This window comes from Oryzias latipes, chromosome 7 (genome assembly GCF_002234675.1).
Source record: "Oryzias latipes chromosome 7, ASM223467v1".
Classification (NCBI taxonomy): Eukaryota; Metazoa; Chordata; class Actinopteri; order Beloniformes; family Adrianichthyidae; genus Oryzias; species Oryzias latipes.
The window spans coordinates 7,063,374-7,083,848 of record NC_019865.2 but is presented as its reverse complement, the minus strand read 5'-3'; the positions used below and the strand labels follow the sequence as shown (position 1 = coordinate 7,083,848).

At 38.4% G+C, this 20,475-nt stretch overlaps 1 protein-coding gene across 1 annotated transcript in view; it reads left to right on the top strand.

Moving 5' to 3' along the window:
• sema3g (semaphorin 3G) overlaps positions 1-18,164 on the top strand; it is a 61,072-nt gene extending 42,908 nt beyond the window's left edge. Inside the window, exons 5-16 of the mRNA XM_011476847.3 lie at positions 155-245; positions 2,276-2,392; positions 3,277-3,419; positions 4,654-4,768; positions 4,899-4,968; positions 5,229-5,373; positions 9,719-9,950; positions 10,146-10,234; positions 10,437-10,478; positions 10,578-10,803; positions 13,899-14,026; positions 15,196-18,164. Of these exons, the coding sequence (XP_011475149.1) occupies positions 155-245; positions 2,276-2,392; positions 3,277-3,419; positions 4,654-4,768; positions 4,899-4,968; positions 5,229-5,373; positions 9,719-9,950; positions 10,146-10,234; positions 10,437-10,478; positions 10,578-10,803; positions 13,899-14,026; positions 15,196-15,708 (1,911 nt within the window). The 3' untranslated portion in view covers positions 15,709-18,164. The remainder of the gene's footprint in view (positions 1-154; positions 246-2,275; positions 2,393-3,276; positions 3,420-4,653; positions 4,769-4,898; positions 4,969-5,228; positions 5,374-9,718; positions 9,951-10,145; positions 10,235-10,436; positions 10,479-10,577; positions 10,804-13,898; positions 14,027-15,195) is intronic.
• Positions 18,165-20,475: the final 2,311 nt, after the last annotated feature.

The following is a 20,475-nucleotide window of genomic DNA, read 5'->3' as shown; positions in this document are numbered from 1 at the left end:
AAGTAGTGAAGAAAATCTCTTTAAAAGCTCTTTAATCTGAATCATGTGAAGTAAATTTGATTGTACAGTTTTTGGAAAATTGAAAAGCATCTTGTTGATGCTATTAAAAAACTTGCTGGAAGTCATTTTTGATGAGAAGTCTCTTCCTCATCAGCATGTGTTCACCATGAACACCGGGAATGTGGAGAGTGGACGAGGAAAAGTTCCACACGACCCCAGCCTCAAGTTTGCCAGCACCTTCAGTGGTAAGTCTGTTTCATTTTTACTTTGTTATAGAGTTCTTTGATTACTTAAAAAGTATTAATGTTTTCTGCCAACCATAGAAAATGATCAAAAATGTAATTTATTTGCAAATTTTAACAAATCTGTTTGTAGTTTTGAATGAATTGAAGGTCACCTTAACCTTACTGCACAGATACGACGCAGAATCAAGCACTTTGGAGACATACTGACCAAATTAGGCTGCTCTGGGTGTGTCTCTCTAAATGTCATCAGGTATTTACTCTAGCTTGAGAAATAACTTTTATCCATGCCAGTAACCTGCAGTGCAGGGGTTGCTTTGGGATGGAGTTCTGTATACATCGCTTCTTCTTTTTCTCGTTGTGTTCTGCCAGAGGCAGAAATCCTCCAACCGTGGTTTGTTTTTGGCAGACAAACGTCAGGTAGAGCCAAATCTTCTAGTAGTTTGGCTCTTGGTGGCCGCAGTGGGAAAGCAGAATTATCCAGTTGTCACAGACTATTTGAGTTTGTTACTTGCAAAAACGGAATGATGGACACAAGTAATTGGTAATCAAAGGAACAAAGCAGAGGATTTCTTTCAGCTTAGGGAATTTTCTTTGGTGAAAGTGTGAGCGAGCACCTGAGCAGAGTTCCTCGCCCTCCCCAGGTCATTCCAAGTCTGCTGGTTAAGCAAAAATTGCTTGAAGCTGCAGTCTTCCTCTCTCCCACCGCATCTGCAAGACTTTTTATTTCAGAATGCAATTGTGCAACTGAAAGAACTACGGTAACATATTTCACATTTGCAATGTTTTCTTCCTTCTCGCTTAGTTGTTCATATTATCATTATTATTATTTTTTTAATAAAAAGTAATAACACAAGTTGAGTTTACAGTGAAAATGTTTTTTGGGATACCTGAAAAAAGCAAGAAATGACAAAATGTAAAAAAGAGAACTTTTCTGTACAATTATGAACCTTTTACTCCTCTTCGGTTTTAGGACTGTCCACCAAAATACACAAAGATCTAGATCCCACCTCCTGTCAAAACCTGTTAATGCATCGCTCCGCTTGTGAGATAACGTCATAACCCTTTTACTCTGAACTGATCTTATGTGTGTCTCCAGCCTGAAAACGGATGGGTGTGTGTGTTTCTGAAAGAAAACCAAAGCCAAACATAATAAGCTCATGATGTCACAGGAGAGTGTCAAGATTCAGTTTCTGCAAGAGCTGGGAAAAACATAAAATAAATAGATTTATTGCAGAAAAAATACATCTCAGTTATTATACGTATGCCAGAAATTTTTTTCTGTTTCTTACCTTTTGGAAAATTAGTGGTGGTCACTTTTGTCTTTGACCGTTAATGTTACTTGGTATATATTTCTCCCCTCCACATCATCAAAGTGCACCGGTGGGATGACTGGGTGTTTCATTTCCATGTACACGACTTTTCTGAGTCACTGAAAATCCAAACTGGTTCTTCTACTGTTAGTCTCATTGTAGGACGTGTTCTTTGAGGCATGTTGGTCTTGAGAACTGCTTGCAGCTCTTTCAATAGCTTCAGTGTTGGATTTATTTGATTTGATTCCCATTTGCCTAAACCCCTAATGCTCCTGTCTCCTTTAATTTTCTTCATGCTCCACTTCACCAAACATTTTTTCTATTTCCACCAAAGTCGCCTCATTTATTTTGCTGCTTTTACCTCTAACCTGTTGTGTTCCACAAAGTCTGCAGTGGTCCTTTAATTAGTGTAACACAAAACCTTTTTGCCAAAACATCTAAAGACAAATGTTTTCTGTCCGTAATTGTTTCACTGGAAGTGTAGAAATGAAAAAAAATTACAATTGAGCCATTTCTTTTGAGGATGTGAATGACCAAACATCGACAAACTCTGATCACCAACCCCAGTCAGTTTATGTCATTTTACACTGATTTTTAATCCACTCTCACCATATGAACATCAACCTTTCTATTCTATTTCGTCAAAATGTCCAAACTACATTGTTGTACGAACCATCTTATGCTTTCCTTTGAGTTTATTGTCCCTCTGCCTGTCTGCAGGAGGAGAGTTGTACACCGGACTGACAGCAGATTTCCTGGGAAGAGACGCTGTGATCTTCAGGAGCATGAGCGGCCGTTCCACCATGAGAACAGAGACGGACCAGAGAATCCTTCATGGTATAGCTTCACTTCTTTGTGAATAGAATTATTCAAGATATTTAAAAAAAGTCATTTTTAACATGTTATTCAAAAACTTGACATCATAAATGATATATGTTTGGAGGAAATGGACATGTTTTCTATGTACATGTGTGGATTTTCTCCGGACTCTCTGGCTTCCTCCCTTGAGTCCAAAAACATACTTCATAGGTTAATTAATTATTCTAAAACCTAAATTGCCCCCTAGGTGTGAATGTGACTTAATGTGAGTGCATGTGGTTGTGTAGCGCCGCAATGGACTGGCAAACTGCCCAGGGTACACCCGTCTTCGCCCTATATTAGGTAGGCCTCAGCAGCCCCTACTGTTCACACAGGACTGTCACTACCTGATACTAGCGCATGTTGGATAAGGTTAAGTGCTAAATGTCAAAGCGGTTCAAATCTTGCTCCAGACTTTTTCTTTCACAGCTTCATTCTGATTAACAAAAGACTTGGTGTCATTTAATTCCATCTGGTCACAAACCTTGAATATCTATTTGTCCTTAATGATCACATTTCAAACAGTTGGCAATTCTGTATTTTGAAAAGGACGCTACTTATACATCACTTCGAAATCCGAATCCCTGACTGGTCAAAGTTCAGTTGGTTTAACTTTCAGCGCATGTTCAATGGCCGCGCATTTTGCACATAGAGGCCAAAAATGGTCGTAGAAACTTGAGTAGTAGGCTAACGTTAATGCTAAGGTTTTGGATACGGACGCCCAAAACGCTCATAAACACAAGATTACATTTTCATTGGAGGTTTTTGCATGAACGCTGGTTTTCGAGCTTCATGTGAACGCAGCGTTAAAGTTGTTTTAAATGTTTTTGAACTATTTATTATTTATTTGTTTATCTCTGCAGACCCCAAATTCATTGCTGCACACCTCATCCCGGACAATAATGACAGGGACGATGATAAAGTGTATTTCTTCTTTACGGAAAAGGCCTCAGAGGCGGGGGACAGGGAAGGCGCCATACACACTCGAGTCGGACGAGTGTGCGCGGTGAGATACTTCCGCATGCTCTCATTGTTGGTCAATGATGATGTTTCAGGCAACTGACTTAGACAGGATATAACTATTTGGCTCATTTTGCATGGATTCTTTCTCTTTCGGAAAATACATTTTTTAAGTCTTATAATCACTATTCACATTTCATCAAAAGAGTGAAAGACCATCATCACATTCAGATTTCAGCGCCAAAGCACATGCAGCTGTCAGATTTTCCACCCACATTCTCCATCTGCTCTCCACGCTCGCTAATATTCTGTCACGCATTGCTTTAGTCTATAAAATCCTATATGTACAGAGAGAGTCACACATAAATAAAGGCATGCAGGGGAGCACAAACAAGTGGACAAAATATGGGAACGCAGCTGCAAGATTTTAGGGCTGGAAACTGGTGTTTGTGCCAAAAAAAGTTTAAACATCTCAAACAATACTCCAAATAAATTTCCAGTTTTACCTTTTAAATTGTTTATGTCAACTTTTCTGCTCCTTTTCTTTTCCTCCATCTGTTTTTCATGGCTCTTTTGCTTCATTTTCTTCTCACTCCTCTGTTCCCTCCCAGGCAAATGTGAAAAGTTGTGTCACTTTGGTCCAAATTATACAAAATGATGAATACACTGCATATTTTCACACAGACAGTCAGGTTTATAGTACAGCACTCCTGCTGTTGTCTGGAATCCACAACAGTTCAAAGCTGTTGAAGATTATCCTGCACATAGAAGATGAAGATAACTCCAAAAAATATTATAAAACTCAAATGTTAGCAGTGAATAATAGAAAGTGGATAGTTACGGGGGAAAAAAAGTTTTGAAAAAGAAATGTAGATGTTTACTCCATTGGAGCTCAGAACCGAGGCAAAGGTGTCTCTGGCTCTCAAGACATCATCTTCTTATGGACTTAAGGTCAGAACTCTGGGCTTTTGTGCTACGGATTCCAGAGTCAGATCTTCACTGAAAGCTAAAAGGGATTTGAATTATTTTATTCTCTCCCTGCTGTGATAACAGGTTTCATCTGTGAAATGTTTGTCTATTAAATTGCTTACTTTTCTCCTCAGTTTTATTGTGCTGAACTTAATATTAGAAACAGAACAGACATTTCTGTTATCTAAAATAATAGCTGCTAGTTTTATAGTTTAAATGCAGAGGTGTGGTCTGCCTGAAGAAAAATTGATGTCTGTTTGGGGAAGGATTTCCATCTGAAGCTTTTGGATTTCTTCTGTTTCCTCCTACAGAATGATGTTGGAGGCCAGAGGGTTTTGGTCAACAAGTGGAGCACTTTCATAAAAGTCCGGCTGGTTTGCTCAGTACCAGGACCTCATGGCATTGACACACACTTTAACCAGCTAGGTGAGGTCAATTATAAAACATTGCAGAGAAAATTCGCATTTGCTCATACTCGCATGACGTTACACTCGCTAGCATATCTATTTCAGTATTCAATTCACACACAAACTGGGAATATTTTAATGTGAAACAGAGGATGTTTTCCTGCTGAGGACAAAAGACGAAAGGAATCCAGACATCTATGCAATCTTCAGCACCATCAGGTACACCCTTATTTATCATCATCATCAAACCTGACCCAGTCCATGCTGTTCTACAATGGATACCTTATAAAATGGGTCAGATGACGCCTGTGAAATTCTTTCTTTTTCATTTTTGGGTGTCAATATATGATGAGTAAATTAATCAAAAGGAAAAAAAAAACGTTTGAAGGTGCTTGTGACAAAATGACATTAAAGTCTCAAACAACATTTCTGGATATGCTTCCCTCTCGTGTTCTTGATTTACCCTCTTTCCTCCACAGCAACGTCTTCCAGGGCTTTGCTGTCTGTGTTTACCGCATGGCTGACATCAGAGAAGCTTTCAATGGACCTTTTGCTCACAAAGAGGGTCCTGAACACCGGTGGCGTGCTTATGAAGGCAGAGTGCCTTATCCAAGACCAGGGGTGGTAAGTGCTCTCTATTAACCCAGAAGGTATTTATGTATTCTGTAGCTACACAGCCCTGACAAAAAAATAGATCTTACCAGATGAGCTGTATATGCTCCTCACAAATACTTTATATTTACAAAACAAACATTTTTAAATTGTTTTTTTTCCTACGAATTCTTGGTGCAAAAACATTTTCTTTTTAACCTAGAACCCACCTTGTTTGGAGAAAAAGCAAGGAAATATTATCAGAAAGGATGTTACCACAATTCTTTGTGAACTCTGTAGCAATTCAGAAAAGATGCTGGCTTTAGGATGTGATGTCAAGGTTGCCCTTTTGTACAAAATGAAAGTACATCTACTCATCCACCTTTAAATTCTCCTTAGAGGAGGTAGATGAGGACCTCACCCATTTTATTTGTATTACCCTTTTGCCCGCTCCTCCATTTAACTTTGTTCCCTTAACTTCCAACTGTTGAAGCAGTAATTTCAAACATTTTCAGTAAAGTCTGACCTCATTTCTAAATGCAGTTGCTCCTTAAACCAATGTTTTCTAAAATGACCAGACTTGTGTTTAAAAGCCAAACACTCCAGAAAAAAATGTGTTTTCTTTGTTGGATGATTGACAGTCATTTCTAAACTGTGGTTCCAGTAAGTTTTCAGATACTGCCGCAGTACAATTCTAGTATTTGTCTCAGAACAATTTCAGTTAACTCAGCAAAACTTAATTTAGTACATAAAATGTAAAAATCAGATTTTGTCTTTTTGTGAGGATTCAAAGCTCAACTGCCTGATGATTTTTTTTGGGGGTGGGCCATCAGCTGAGGAACTGGGGCTTATTTTCTCACAGCATTAATATGAGCACTGACGTTGATAAATCTGTAGTTTTGTGTAAAATTACACACTGTCTGGGAAAATGTTTATCTATGCAGTTTTGTGTACGTAGCCTATCGTAAAAAAAAACACATATGCTTACAGTATGTCCAAACTCAACGCTGAAGCAATCGAGAAGAACTAATCTCGACAAAAAGCCAACGAAAGCATCAAAGTGCAGAAAGTTTCCATCTCCTCAAAGTGAACGGCTGTACATGAAAGCGGAGCTCCAATGACCCTGTGCAGTGCAGACCTTCTGCTTTACATCCTGACTCTCACGGAAGCACGCTCACGTTCTGTCAGCCACATCACTGTAACTCTACCTCTTTAGACACACAAACATATGGATGTACGGCACACACAACGCCGTCTGCAACCCAGTACCACAATGAAGGAGAGCACTCAGAGGCAGAGCAATAATCTGTGGTTTTTCTGCATCAACTCTGATTAACAGGAATGTTTTGGCTTCAAAGAATGAAGGTGGTGAGGAGTTAGGAAAAGGGGGTGGGGGGTAATGACTTGGAGCTGGTGAAGGGGAATGGTTGAAAAAGATCATTTTCTATCTCTACATTGTGTTTTTTAAATAAAATAAAAAAGTAAACTTAAAATTTAGTCTTAATATTAGGTGATTTTAGTTGAATGTCAAGTCAATATTTTTCTATGCTGAAGAAAAAAAAAATCTGCTTTTAGCTTTATAAACAGCACTTTGGAACCTCAAAGAAGTTCTCTGTCCAGTTTTTATTCACAATAAAAGACGTCACTTTTAAACAAGACAATAATTTACTTTGTTTAAAAAAATGTCCATATTCCAGTCGCGCTGTGTCCTGGAGCTAAGTGATCCATCAGAAAGCCGTTCTGACTTGTTGATCACTTAATGTTGAGCATAACTTTTGAAGTAATTTTAAAGTGGTCAGATGTTTATATGTTCATAATGAGTATATTTCCTGCTTTGGAAAGAGACTGGGCTATTTTTCTGTCAGTTTATCATTCTTCAATTTTACACAGAAATAAATCAGGAATAAAACTTGTATTTAAAAAATAATACCTTAGAGATTGTTCAGAGAAGCAGAAGGAAAACTCCTCTGGTTCTCCAATGTTTTTCTGTAAGAGAACAGTTTCCTTTAAGAGTTTTAAGGATAGTTTAAAAGATCTTAAACAACATTTGTCAGGGTTAAATGATGTAGATCCATTTCCAAAATATAGGAAAAGTATGTTAAAACTTAAACTTAAGAAAACAGAATTTAAAAAAAATTAGAATCTATGATATTCTAAATTTTTTGGAAAGGATCTGTAAAATTAAAGGATCTCATTAGTAATTGAACTCAGACCCTCTGATTGAACTATTCTCTTCAGGGAGATCCAGATTAGAGAAAATGATTTCAACTTCAAATTTTATTTCCAATTGTTTCAGAGATTGTGAATCATGATGACAATTGTGTACAAGTCTTTCTCTAAACTATTGCTGTTTAGTTGATACAAAATAGTTGCTGCCCTTGGAAAAACTGAACACAATTCAAAAATCATATGTAAAACTTGCCCCTTTCACCCTTTCGTGGGTGGTTTCTCACTCAAGCTCGGGTCCTCTACCAGAGGCCTGGGAACTTGGGGGTTCTGCGCAGTATCTTAGCTGTTCCTAGCGCTGCGCTTTTCTGGATTGAGATGTCTGAGATCTTTCCAGGTATATATATATATATATATATATATATATATATATATATATATATATATGAAAAATGTACTCAGGTTCACAGTCCAGGTGTTTCTTGCCATAAAACAAAATTCTGTTTATACTTTTAGAATGAATGTAATAAAGTCAATACACTAAACTAAATATGTGGCTGATGTCACGTTTCTATGTGAAGCTTTGTGTTGACTGAAATAACCAAGTGTTCCTGCCACATTGATTTGCAATAACATGATGATTGAAATCACGTTAATCACCTTTCTTTCTCAAATCATCTTGAGCATGTCAACATGCCTAAATGCATTGACTTGCTGCTATGTGATTGGTTGATTAGAACTGGTTAACGAGCAGTTGGACAGGTGTGCCTACCGCAGTGGCCACCTGTCCAGGCACACAAAATTGTGGTTGCTGAAACAAAGCAGAGCTGTGTCATAACTTTGAGGTCTGCCTTCACCATCATCATTATTACTTATTTCCTGCATCAGCTTGTTCACATCCCTGTGAAGGAACCTTTGCCTACAGTCTCATAAAGTTCACAATAGCATAAGCGTCTCACATGTTTGGCTTGATAAACTAGTTTTAGCCAAGCTTCAGGAGTCAGACAGGTGACCTACAGTAAAGTTCATGAGTGTCTCAATGAGAAGAGGAGGCCCATCTCCTGTGGCTGAAAAACAAGCCTTAATTATCATTCCTCACCGACTTGACTGACTGTGGGATTAAGGTATTTCTGCAGAAAATCTGTATTGGGTTTCTGTTAAACAATGCATTTGGAATCAGACCAACTCCACTTTGCTCTCATCTGCTTGTAGCACATTCTTCTGCAGGTTTTGTGGTTTATTTAAACCATATTGTGATCCTCAATTGTGCTTCCATGTTCTTCTGACAAACATTCATCTTATTGGTCTTTCAGCCCTCTCACTCAGTCAACATGGCAGCGTTTCTGTAAGCTTTGCCCAATATTTAACTTCCCTCTTGTTAGCTATTTGTTTGTTATTCCACACTGCTGATGATAAATGTTATTTTTGTCATACCAAGAATTAATTTCAAGGAACTTGTTCTTTATTAATCTTGGGTCACTTTGGCTCACAAATGTGTTTACCTGAGTTTAATTATCAATCTGTAGAGTTAAATTTGCAGGTTAAAGCCTTGACATAATCAGATGGGGTTGTTCAGATTTGGAGCGTTTTGAGACTCAAAGATTCAAAGCCGTACTAAATCTTTGAGTCTGCACATCTTTGATCAGTTGTTTTATTGGTTGTTTGCTTATCCAGCAATGCAGATTTGAGCTGTTTTGCAAGCATTTGCGTCAAATCACATGTTTCAAGTAAAGTGAAATAGTGAGTGGTGATGCAGTTTCTCTGCCAAGTATTGACACATCAGTTTCTCTTTCTCAACATGGCAGAGGAAAGAGCTTTTTCTGTTATTGCTGTGCTTTTAAACCCAGTTCTTTGGACATTTTTCCAAGCACAACGTTAAATAAATGATTTTGAACTTTCGTCCAAAGTTTTCTGGCTCTGTAAAACTCCTAATGAGGACTCACTTAGTCACAGTTTTCATTTGGAAAGCATGCGTCTTATTTGGGATGGAACATTATCAAAGTATTTTTTATGCTTTTAATGGTTCAGATGATAGGCATACAAGGGTTTAAAATAGTTATAATTAACAATTATTAGTAAATGTTCTTTAATTGTTGAAGCTATTTCACTTCTTATCTAAATGTGAGTTTAGTCTACTGTTTTGTTGTATGGGTACCTTTCCCCTTCATTTGTGTTCCTGTGTTTTTCATGTACACATCATTGGTGTTCCCAGTGCCCGAGTAAAATCACCAACCAGCCTGGAAGAGAGTTTGGCAGCACCAAGGACTTTCCTGACTCGGTGCTGCAGTTTGCTCGCAGCCACCCACTGATGTGGCGCTCGGTGCAGCCGGCCCAACGCCAGCCCGTGCTTGTAAAGACCAACATTCCTTACAAGCTGAAACAAATTGTGGTAGACAGGGTCGAGGCAGAGGATGGGCAGTATGATGTCATGTTCATCGGGACAGGTAGGTGCACGTTATCAATTCCTTTTAAAAAGTCAAGAGCTTTTAAATAGATTAATATAAAAAAAGTCCTTTTAGAAACCAACATTTCTCTTTTAATTGTTTAAACTTTGCAGGGTGTGATTGTTTTTAACGATAAACACAAACATGTAAAGCATAAGGGTTCGATTTCCACATGTCAAATGCTGTGTCTTTCAGATGTTGGCACAGTGTTGAAGGTGATCGCTCTGAACGTGAACAGTCTGGAAACAGAAGAGATCACACTTGAAGAACTGCAAGTCTTTAAAGTAAGTTTTAAACTTAAAAAGCAAACCTCACCACAATCTGATTAACTTTTAGTTTTTTTTCCCTCCCACATACAAACATTAATCCTCAAATAGATGTTTTTTTCCCCACTTTTTTTCTGAATCCTCTTATAAATGTTGGATGTCTGAGTAAGGAAACACTTGTTTGAAACTTTACAGTTCAGATTGTCATTTTCTCTTTCAGTTGCCAACTCCTATAACATCCATGGATATATCTGTGAAAAGGGTATGAAAATCCACTTTTATAAATTGAATTTCTTCCCGTCTAAATGCATTACTCTCTAATACACCTCGTCCTTTTTTCCTCCCTTGGTATTTCAAACAGCAAGCCTTGTATGTGGGCTCTCCATCAGGTGTGGCGCAGGTGAAGCTGCACTGCTGCGAGACCTACGGGAAAGCTTGCGCTGAGTGCTGCCTCGCCAGAGACCCGTACTGTGCGTGGGATGGCTCATCCTGCTCACGATTCGTTCCCAGCAACAAACGTCGATATCGCAGACAAGATGTTAGACATGGAAACCCTGTGCTGCAGTGTGTGGATCAGAGCCTGAGCGGTGAGTTCAGCGGCTTTTTAAGGCCAGATTAAGCAGGCCAGATTAAGAACATTATAATTTCCTACTGTGGCCTAGCAAAAGGCAAGACCAGCATCTTTCTGTAGTCATCTTAACAGAGACGGCAGAGGCCCAAACATAAATGAGTTTGTTTGCTTAACCCTTGTGCTATCCTAGGCACTTTAACATTTGGAGTTGGGTCATCTAGACCCACTAGACAGTGCTCTGAACCTTTTTTCTTCAATGATTTGTGATCGTCACTGGTATCCATGGATTACATGAAATCTTTCCACCTTTATCCACCTTTGTCATGGTAGGGAGAACACGTCAATGTAAGGGTGGGGTCATCTAAGGTAGCACAAGGGTTAAAGTAGTGCTGGAGGGCAGTAATGGTTCTTCTGCACAGAACAATGCTATTACTTGTGCTATTACTTTTTATTTTTTTTAAAGCAGCCATGGAGATCACAGAATGTTTTATATTACTATAAGAACAGTTAGGTCATAGTTTTGTTCCAGATGCTATTGCACAGTTTCGTCACTTTGCAGACACTTTATATTATGTTACCTTAACACCTGTGTAAACCATATAGTAGGTCACATAATAAATAATGATTATTATGGCGTTTTCTTTTTAATGCTTAGTTTTTTTTTACTTAAATGCTTTTTTACACGTACTGCTCTTATAATTGGGCCTTGTCATCTGTTGAACAGTTTCCTACATATTGTTCTACGGAAATATGTATGTGACAAATGAAATTTGTATTTAAAGAGCAAAAATAAGGAAACAAAGAGTTGGAGGCTGGAATTTTTAAATTAGAATTAACATGAAATAATATCCATCTTGAATAAACATGGATCAATTTACCAACCATTTTTTTGTGTTAAAATTGTACTTTAAACCTCCTGTGACTTGAAGCAAAAGTCAGTTTGTTGATTTGAGACAAATGTTGAGTGTGATGAAGCAAAAAGCACGTAAATGCACCGTTACAGTGTATACACAAAGAGCACATCGCAGCTGAAGAACAAGAACAAGAATTTGCAATCATTCATTAACTATGTTTACATGCATTGCAATAATCAGACAATTAACTTTATTCTAAGCAATTCATTTTTCAAATTATCATGTTCACATGGGTTATACAGAAAATATTACATTTTTGTACGTTTTGGAGGTAAAAGAAACGAATGGCTCTTGGCTGAATGATTATCCTCCGCATCAAAGGAAACCAGTCAAACCTTGATTACGTCCAGAAATTCATGTTCTTCAGACACACAGGTATGTGCATTTTTTCTGAAGCCGTCCTGCTCACTGCTCGTACTGTTGGAAGCCATGCAGGTCACGTGGAGTTTAATTACACTACATTGCGTTTTTTGAACAGCAGGACATATTTCACATCTGAAATACACAGAAAACTGTTATAGTCATTTGAAGTTGCACAAATTTCAGATATCGTAAAAAAAAAGTAAAGAACCTTAAAGAAAGTTTCTGATGTGTGAATAAGATACTAAGGAAAAGTCGACCAAAGGAAGGGGAGAGAATGCTCGAACATTTTGGCTAACCTGGAAGTGTAAATGGAGTTTAGAGGAAAGACCGTCCAACGCCACAAAAATCAGAGTGAAGGAGTGTACAATACATCTTAAAAGTTGTATTTAGACTGGAAAAGTCTGTTGTTCCGGACCGAGTCTGCTTAATTTGGTCCAGATTAAGCCCTGAACCTTGTTTGGTCTGTAGTCACACTGGCGTCTACAGGACATTTCTGTTTTTAACCAAAGCTTGTGAAGAAAACCACATGACTAAAGATCTCTTCAGTCATTGGCCAGAAATTACAAGGCCAATGAGAGACAGAATAATGGAACTTTACAATCCTTGTCGGGATAGTTAACTTTTTAAAATGTTATATTTCGCTTAACAATTTTGAACATTTGTATCTACAACACTTTTTACTTGCTACTTCGGTACGGCAGAGGCATGCTGCCAAGGCGGGTACTGAGGGGGGGGACTGCTATGAGCTACGTTGATAAGTGTTAACAACACATAGACTGTCTGGAAAACAGTGTAAGTAGCAATGTGAATCACATCAAATGTTTTCTAATGAGCCTGCATTCATCCGACCACATTTCAATGAGTTGCTGTGTCTTATTGTCATGGTTGCTTCCTTCCTTCTCTGTTTACGTCCCGTAATGTCCGGCTACGGTGGCTGTTTTGGTTCAGTTCTTCTGCGCCAAGCACAGAGCCAATTCAGACTGAGAAAACTCAGAGTGAACCGGAGCTCAGTCCGATTGGAAACAAGCCACTTCAAAAGATGGGTTCTTAGTCCCAGATCAGGGTTCGCTTGCGTGTATTCAGACTCAAAATTTGCTCTGGATTATAAGGGGAAACAAACTGGTTCACTTTAAACAAACCAAATCTGTCCACTCTGAATACACCCTAAAAAGTGAAAACTTAATAAATAAAAAAAAGGTAATAAAAAGTTAAACTTGAAAAATCATACTACTACTACTACTAACAATAATAATGATAATAATACTAATACTAATACTAATAATAATATCAAGGAGTTCCTGAACAGGATGGTCGACACATTTCTGTTTGATCAAATCCCGCCATTAAAAAAAACAGGAATATTTTACAGAACCTTCTGAATCTACTGGTGCTGATGTGCTGCAGTCACGTCTCTATCAAAGAGCCAGGAGAGCTGAACTACTTTGAGAGATTGTTGTTCTTGCAAACCACAGTGTGGCTTCTTTGAATTCACTAGGGGGCTAAAATCTTTCAGCGAACTCAAAGTAAAAGACGTACGGAAGGTGAAATCAAAGGCATTGAGGACTGGGAGCTCATAGACAAAAGAAAATGTGCCGACCGAAAACTCCCTAAAGCTAGTGTGGTACTAGAAACGTAAAGAATAACAGCACATTATGTGTAATATGCACATTAATTATTGTGCTTTTCCTGCAAATTTTTGACAAAATGAGTTACAAACTGACCAATTAAATAAACAATTAGCTTGTAGCTGTTTGAAGTGAATTTTTATTTGTAAAGTGCTTTTTGTTTTTATTTCTACAACACTTCTCTTCTTTTCTTCCCCTCTTTGCAAAAGGCCTGGACGTTACAGAGGACAAGGTAGTGTACGGGACTGAGAACAACAGCACCTTCCTTGAATGTGTTCCTCGCTCCCCACAAGCTACTGTCACCTGGCTGATCCAGCGTGACGACCACAAAGAAGAAGTACGTGGATAAGTTCATGACATGATAATAAAAGTGATCAGAGGAAGGGGAGCGGTTCGAGGAACAGCATCAGCTGAAACAAAACGTCTGGCAAACAGCTGCCCAAGTAACAGCCCGTAAAAGAAAGATCTGTGTCTGAAATGTGGCAGACACATTTGAAAGCCATCTGAAATATGGTTGAAATTATGTCTTATAGCTGAACTCACTAATGTTTTTGTCTCTTGAATAAACGGGAAATTCTTCCCAAACCCCAACCACATGCCGCTGACGGATCGAGTGTCACTCAGCTGGCTGCTGTGACCTAAACAAACGACTGCAAAGTCACTTAGAGCAGCATTTACACAATGATGTTTCTTTGCACCTCCTCACTCTGAGCCATCTGTCATCTGCTCAAGGTTACGCATCTCTGAGCTCAAGTTAGTGCATCAGTCAGCTGTTCTAGTATGGAAGCATTACCAGTCGTCTCTATTCCCCTCCAAATAAACTTCTGGCTACCACTACCTGACAAGACCGCCATGTTTGTGTTGGCATCAAGACCCAGTTGGTAGTGCTGAAGAATGGAATATCAAAAGAATGGGCAGGAGTGAGATAGTAACAAAGAAAAATGTACAGGAGTGGCAGTTTGAGGTTTTTGGAAGAAATTAACATGAAAACAAGAAAAATACTTGATTTTATAACAGTAACTGTTTCAGCTCAAGCAGAATAGCAACACAAATAGTCACTGTTCTCAGTATTTTTATTGTTCTTCAAAGCAAAAATCTCTTGTCCAAATGGTTCTGATTTATGCGATTTAAATAGCCTTTTTTTATTTTGTTTTTATTACTGAACATGTCAAAAAGATCAAAGTTATTCAGCAATATTGTTAGCAATAAAACTGCTACAAACACCAAAAACTTGCTAAGACTAATGATCACCAAAATCTGCCCAACAGTTAAACTTCAAATTCTCCGGATTTTTCAGTAAAATGAAAATTCTTTTTATCAAACTCTTACCGAGTGAAAACCTGGCTTTTAAGAACATTTTAGGCATGATTAAATACCTGTAATTCATAAACTTGAAAGTAAATTCATTATGATGCTGCTTGCTTGAAATGCAGGAACAGAAGGTGGGGGTTTGGTTGAAACATGAAACTAATGTTTAAACTTCAGCTGTCACTCTGCCACTTTCAGGTGAAGCTGGACGAGCGTGTGATGACAACAGAGCGGGGCCTACTCTTTCATCATCTCTTTAAGCAGGATGAGGGTGTTTACATCTGCCGCACCAGAGAGCACGGCTTCACGCAGATCCTGGCACGCTTTACACTTGAAGTCCTCCAGGGAGATTTGGTGAACGAGCTGATGGCCCGTGACAGAGCGGGCTTCTCCGATGGCCTCAAAGATAGATCTGCAGGAAGCTACAGGTCCTGGATGCCCTGCAGCACGTACAGCAGGAGCGGCTCTGCAAGCCAGATCGGTCAGTCACGGACCTGGTTCAAGGACATCATGCAGCTCATTGGGCCCTCAAACTTGCCACATGTGGAGGAGTACTGTGAGAGGATGTGGTGCAATGACAAGCTCAAGAGGAAGCACAAGGGCATGCTGGAGAAATACCGCCAAGCTCAAGAGAGTGCCAGGAAGGCTCGTAGCAAGAGCTCTGGGGAACGCAATCGGACGCCGCGAGACCTGAGGGGGAGGGAGGAGTGATGAAGAGGAGGACAAAGAGGCGGTCCAGTTCAGGTGTTCTGTTGTGTCGTTCACTCAGATGCTGGTGCTAATTCAGAGGTCTGAGTGCGCCGAGGCCACTGACCCCCACAGTGACCTTAAAAGACAAGTTTGACTGTCAAAACAGCAGCACCACTAACTGTACATAGACTGCAAACATCAGTCCTGCATGAGTGATAGTGTGAATGATTTGTTCAGACCTGTGTTGGACTTCAAAATGGCTAAATGGCACATTAAAAGTAGATTTTCCAGGTTTTTTGCAGCCACAAGTGATGGTTTGGGGTGTGATCAGAGGAGCAACACAAAAAAGATGATCCAAACAGCCAGATTTTAGTTTGTTGACCTCTTCTTTTTTGGCCATCGTACTGTTATTTCAGATTATTTTAGATACAATGGTTTATCTTGATTAGCGCAAAGAATCAAAGGAAAACTTGAACAATTTCAGCATCATGCCTTGTCTTCTGCTTCAGCTGTGAACATACAGTGATTTCAGTTTAGGCTGTCTGTTCTCTGGAAAGACATCAAAAGGCTTCATTGTGTCCGTATGAACTTCTGTTACGGAGCCCTTCTTTAATCAAATCGTTTGTTTCTGAGAAAATTGACCAAAACTCACATTTGCAACACATTAGTGGTCTGACTTACACACTCCTTCACGTACGCTTTTCATCTGTATGTTTTTGTAGTTTGTGAGAACTTTGCATCCACTGGTTAGTTATTTTCTAAGAAATGTCCACATAAACACTCAACACTTCATGTTTAAATTTTGGATTTATTTTGCTTTTCACTTTATATCCAACAATCCATAATCCAACCACCCACTTTGAACTTTTCTATATCCTAGATTAATTAAATATCTAACTATTTCAGTTATTTGGCAAGGATCAGAGAGGATGGTGCTCCCATCCTCTGTGCTGTGAAATCACATTCTAGTTGTCAGATGAGCAAAAGTCATAGATGCATTTGTAAAATATTAAGCTTTTCTTTGTTTTAAAGTGGAGTTTTTTAATCTAAATCTGCAGTTCGTAGAAATCCCATCAAGCTGTTTCTTTGCTGAAAAAAACCTTTAGATGTTTAAGCTGCTTTAAATTCCACAGAACTTTCTTCTCTGGCGACCACATTCTGAGCTGCAGGTAGCTGGGGGTTGAAATTCTGACGCTCGGCTCTTCCTGCAGTTTATCAGTTTGATCGTGTTCTCGCCGAAGCCCATGAGTTTTCCCACATCAGCACATATAATTACATTCATCAGGCCTTCATCAGGCCTTCATCAGGCCTTCATCAAGCCTGACAAGTAAGCGTGAGGAAAATTTTACGGTTAAAGTTTTGACTGGTGAGCTTTGCGTGTAAGATAAGCCTTCACAGCTGGAGTCAAAAGCAGGACCTGAGATTCTGGCAACACGTTACATGAGAAAAAGAAGTCTGATTAATACATTTTTTACTGTTCTTTTTTAAATACATTTTTTTTTTTTTATTCTTTAAAGTTGTTTTATTTTAGACTTTCTTTAAAAAGGTACTTAAGCATGTAACAAATTTAAAATCCTCAAATACATTCTCTTTCAAAACTCTTTTTTTTTTCAAATTTAAATGATATTTGTCATTGTAACATGCAAAGCGTACTTTTATTCAGCATTATTTTCAAGAAATGATCCCCTTTTAGCAAACTAATGTTGTCCTACATGTTCTCATTGCTCCAGAGTCATAGTTGCCTGCAGGGCAGATGTTTGCAGTCAGACGTGTTGCACAGAAATGTGTTCTGACTGATTAAATGCAGTTGTCTCTTGGACGGCATAACAGGGGGTGTAGATAAGTGACTGAACAGCAGAAATGACGTTGCGATATTGATTGGGGCATTTGACCTTTTTAATTCAAGTTTCCAATCGTTTGTTGTGTTCGCTGTACTTCCTTCACTTTGTTTTCTTTTTCATGACACACTGTTTGGTTTCACAGCTTTGCTGCCTAAACGTCCGACAGTGGTACTTTATGGTGTGTTTGTAAATATCAGCTAATTTTTTTTTTTAATATGCTATTATTTACTGTATGACTCCGTTCTTTGAACTTCAGAACCACTCTGCATTAACTGGAAGAAACCCACAAAAAACAGCCGTTGTATTGAAAATGTCTTTTTTATTTAGTGCAACTTGATCCTTTAAGGCGCAATCATATGATCACTTGACATCTTTACTCCTTTAAAGGAGGCGGAAAAAATCAAACAAAAACAAACAAAAGGAAGAATTTCAGAGTTTCAGATCTTAATGTGAAGATAAACAACTCAATTTTTGTGTTTTTTGTTTTACTGTGTTGCAAAAATGTGAGCTTGTGATGGGATCTTGGACAGAAATGAAATGTATATTTATGTTTTATTTAAGTGACTCCACAGTGCATGTTATGAACCTGTATGCAATTAAACACATTAAAAGTCAAACTTTTCTAAAGTACAGGCAGAAATGTATTTAAAAGTATGGTGTCCTTCCCTGCGACTTGGCCAGACCAGACAAGTGGCGCCAGTGATGTAAACACACAAACAGCCGTGCTGTGAAACCAGCTGCTCTTTAAACTGCCATTTACAGCACAGAAACCATGACACACTCTGTTAAATTCAAAATCAGCCACATGCAGACTTTACATCTGCAGCAGTGTCAGTGCTCATAGTAAAAAGACACACTTTTCCACAACTTTTATTTAACTTTTTTTTTAAATACATGCATTTTGGGGGGCACATGTTCTTGGATAAACCATCAAACCAAAAATGAAAAAATATTTTTTAAAGAGTGTAATGCGTTTTGCGTAATAAGATCATATTTAACGACAGCCACAATCCTGGCATCGCTCCTAAAATCTCTTTAGTCTGTTTTTGATTTTTTGCATGAAATCATTATTTAATTGATTATAGCATGTCTTTATTGTCTAAAAATTTTGGCTAAAAACACATTATACCTTTTTCATGCTTTATTTTATTTTAATCTTAAAAAAAAGGAAATTAGGCATCTCTACTTTCTTAATTCAACAACTTCCAGATCCAGTTTTGGCAGGAAGTTCTTAGCAGTCATTTCCTGTTACTTTATCTATATTTCTCATCACTGGACATGCTTTTCGGACCATTTTTCTTTACATCGTGACTTCACTTCATTGAAGTTTTGCTTGACCAAAAAAGAAAAACCTTCTGTTTAGATTAACCCTTGTGCTATCTTAGATGACCCCACCCTTACATTGATGTGTTCTCCCTACCATGACAAAGGTGGATAAAGGTGGAAAGATTTCATGTAATCCATGGACACCAGTGACGATCACAAATCATTAAAGAAATATGGTTCAGAGCACTGTCTAGTGGGTCTAGATGACCCAACTCTCAATGTTAAAGTGCCTAGGATAGCACAAGGGTTACGTCCAGTTTTGACTCATCTGTTCATCCATGCTGTTCCAGATTAACGTGCGTTTGAGATCACTGTTTGGCAGGCTCAAAATTTCACGGAGCTGTGGCTGACAGACACTTTAGGAAAAGTGGGCCTTCAGATTTACTGACAGCGACATTGTCATCAACAGCAGAGGTTCTAACCATTAGGCTGCCATGCTGCATGGGGCACTGAATATTCAGACCACGGAAAACACAAAAGCCCTCCTTTGGTCTCATTTCTTCACTGGACGTTGTTCCAGAAGTGGTGTTATCTTTAGATAGCGCTTCTGACTCTCAGTTATGCCTTTTCCAGGGAAACATGAATTGTTATTTTACTAACATCTGTCCAGTCTTCTTCCAATTTTTCTGTCACCTTTACCAATGAGGCTTGTGTTTCTGAGATTCAGCTTCGGGGTTTCTGGTTGACCTGAGGGTAAGTCTGTTGGAGTATTACTCATGGATCGACAGACAGCTGTCTTGACTGCTTTACTTGTTGTCTATCTTTTTTTCACTGATATAAACTCCAGAATCTTTGGGAAATCATCCTATAAATGTTTCCAGATTATTGCCCAGTACTCATTGTTTCTGTATACAGTATATTCCCATGAGTGCAATTTTGTTTGGAGATTTGCTTTTTTTTCTTCTTCTCTTAACTCCTCAAATATGTCAGCCCTCAAAACAACCCTGGTGTTTTGAGTCACGAAATATTGGCACATATGGAAATGCAGAGGATCTTTAAAATGTCAAAACTTTCACTCTTTTTTTTTTTTTTTTTTTTTTTTTACTTGTCCTGTCCAACAGCTGAGCAAACAGATGAGAGCTGGAGGCCTCTTGTGTTGGACATATTTTACTGTTACAACAGCGGTTATGAATCTTCTGACGAAATATACACCAGGTGTATATTTGAATAAACTCCTGTTGTAATTTAGGCTAAACTTAATTCATATTCATTATATTTGAAACAGTTTTTTGTTGGATCGGACGTAAAGGAAAAGGAGGGAAGAAGAGAAAGGGATGTTGGGGGGGGGGGGGGGGGGCAGCCTTTCAGATTCTTGTTCATGTCGGTAATACAACAAATTACATCAACATGATTCGTTTTAATAGCAATAAATACAGATTGGAGGTGTAACAATTAATTGACTTATCCAAACAGATTAATCTGTCTGAGGCAAGTTGTTAATTGAATCAAATCGACTTTACTATTATAAATTCCCTTCAAAATACAATATATTGATGGTAAACAATCTTGAAAAATACCATTTGTATTTAGGCACAGTAGGTTTATTTTAGTGTAAAGTAAAAACAACCAAGTGCAACACAGCGGACAACACATGTGATAGCAGCAAAAAGCAATCAAGCAA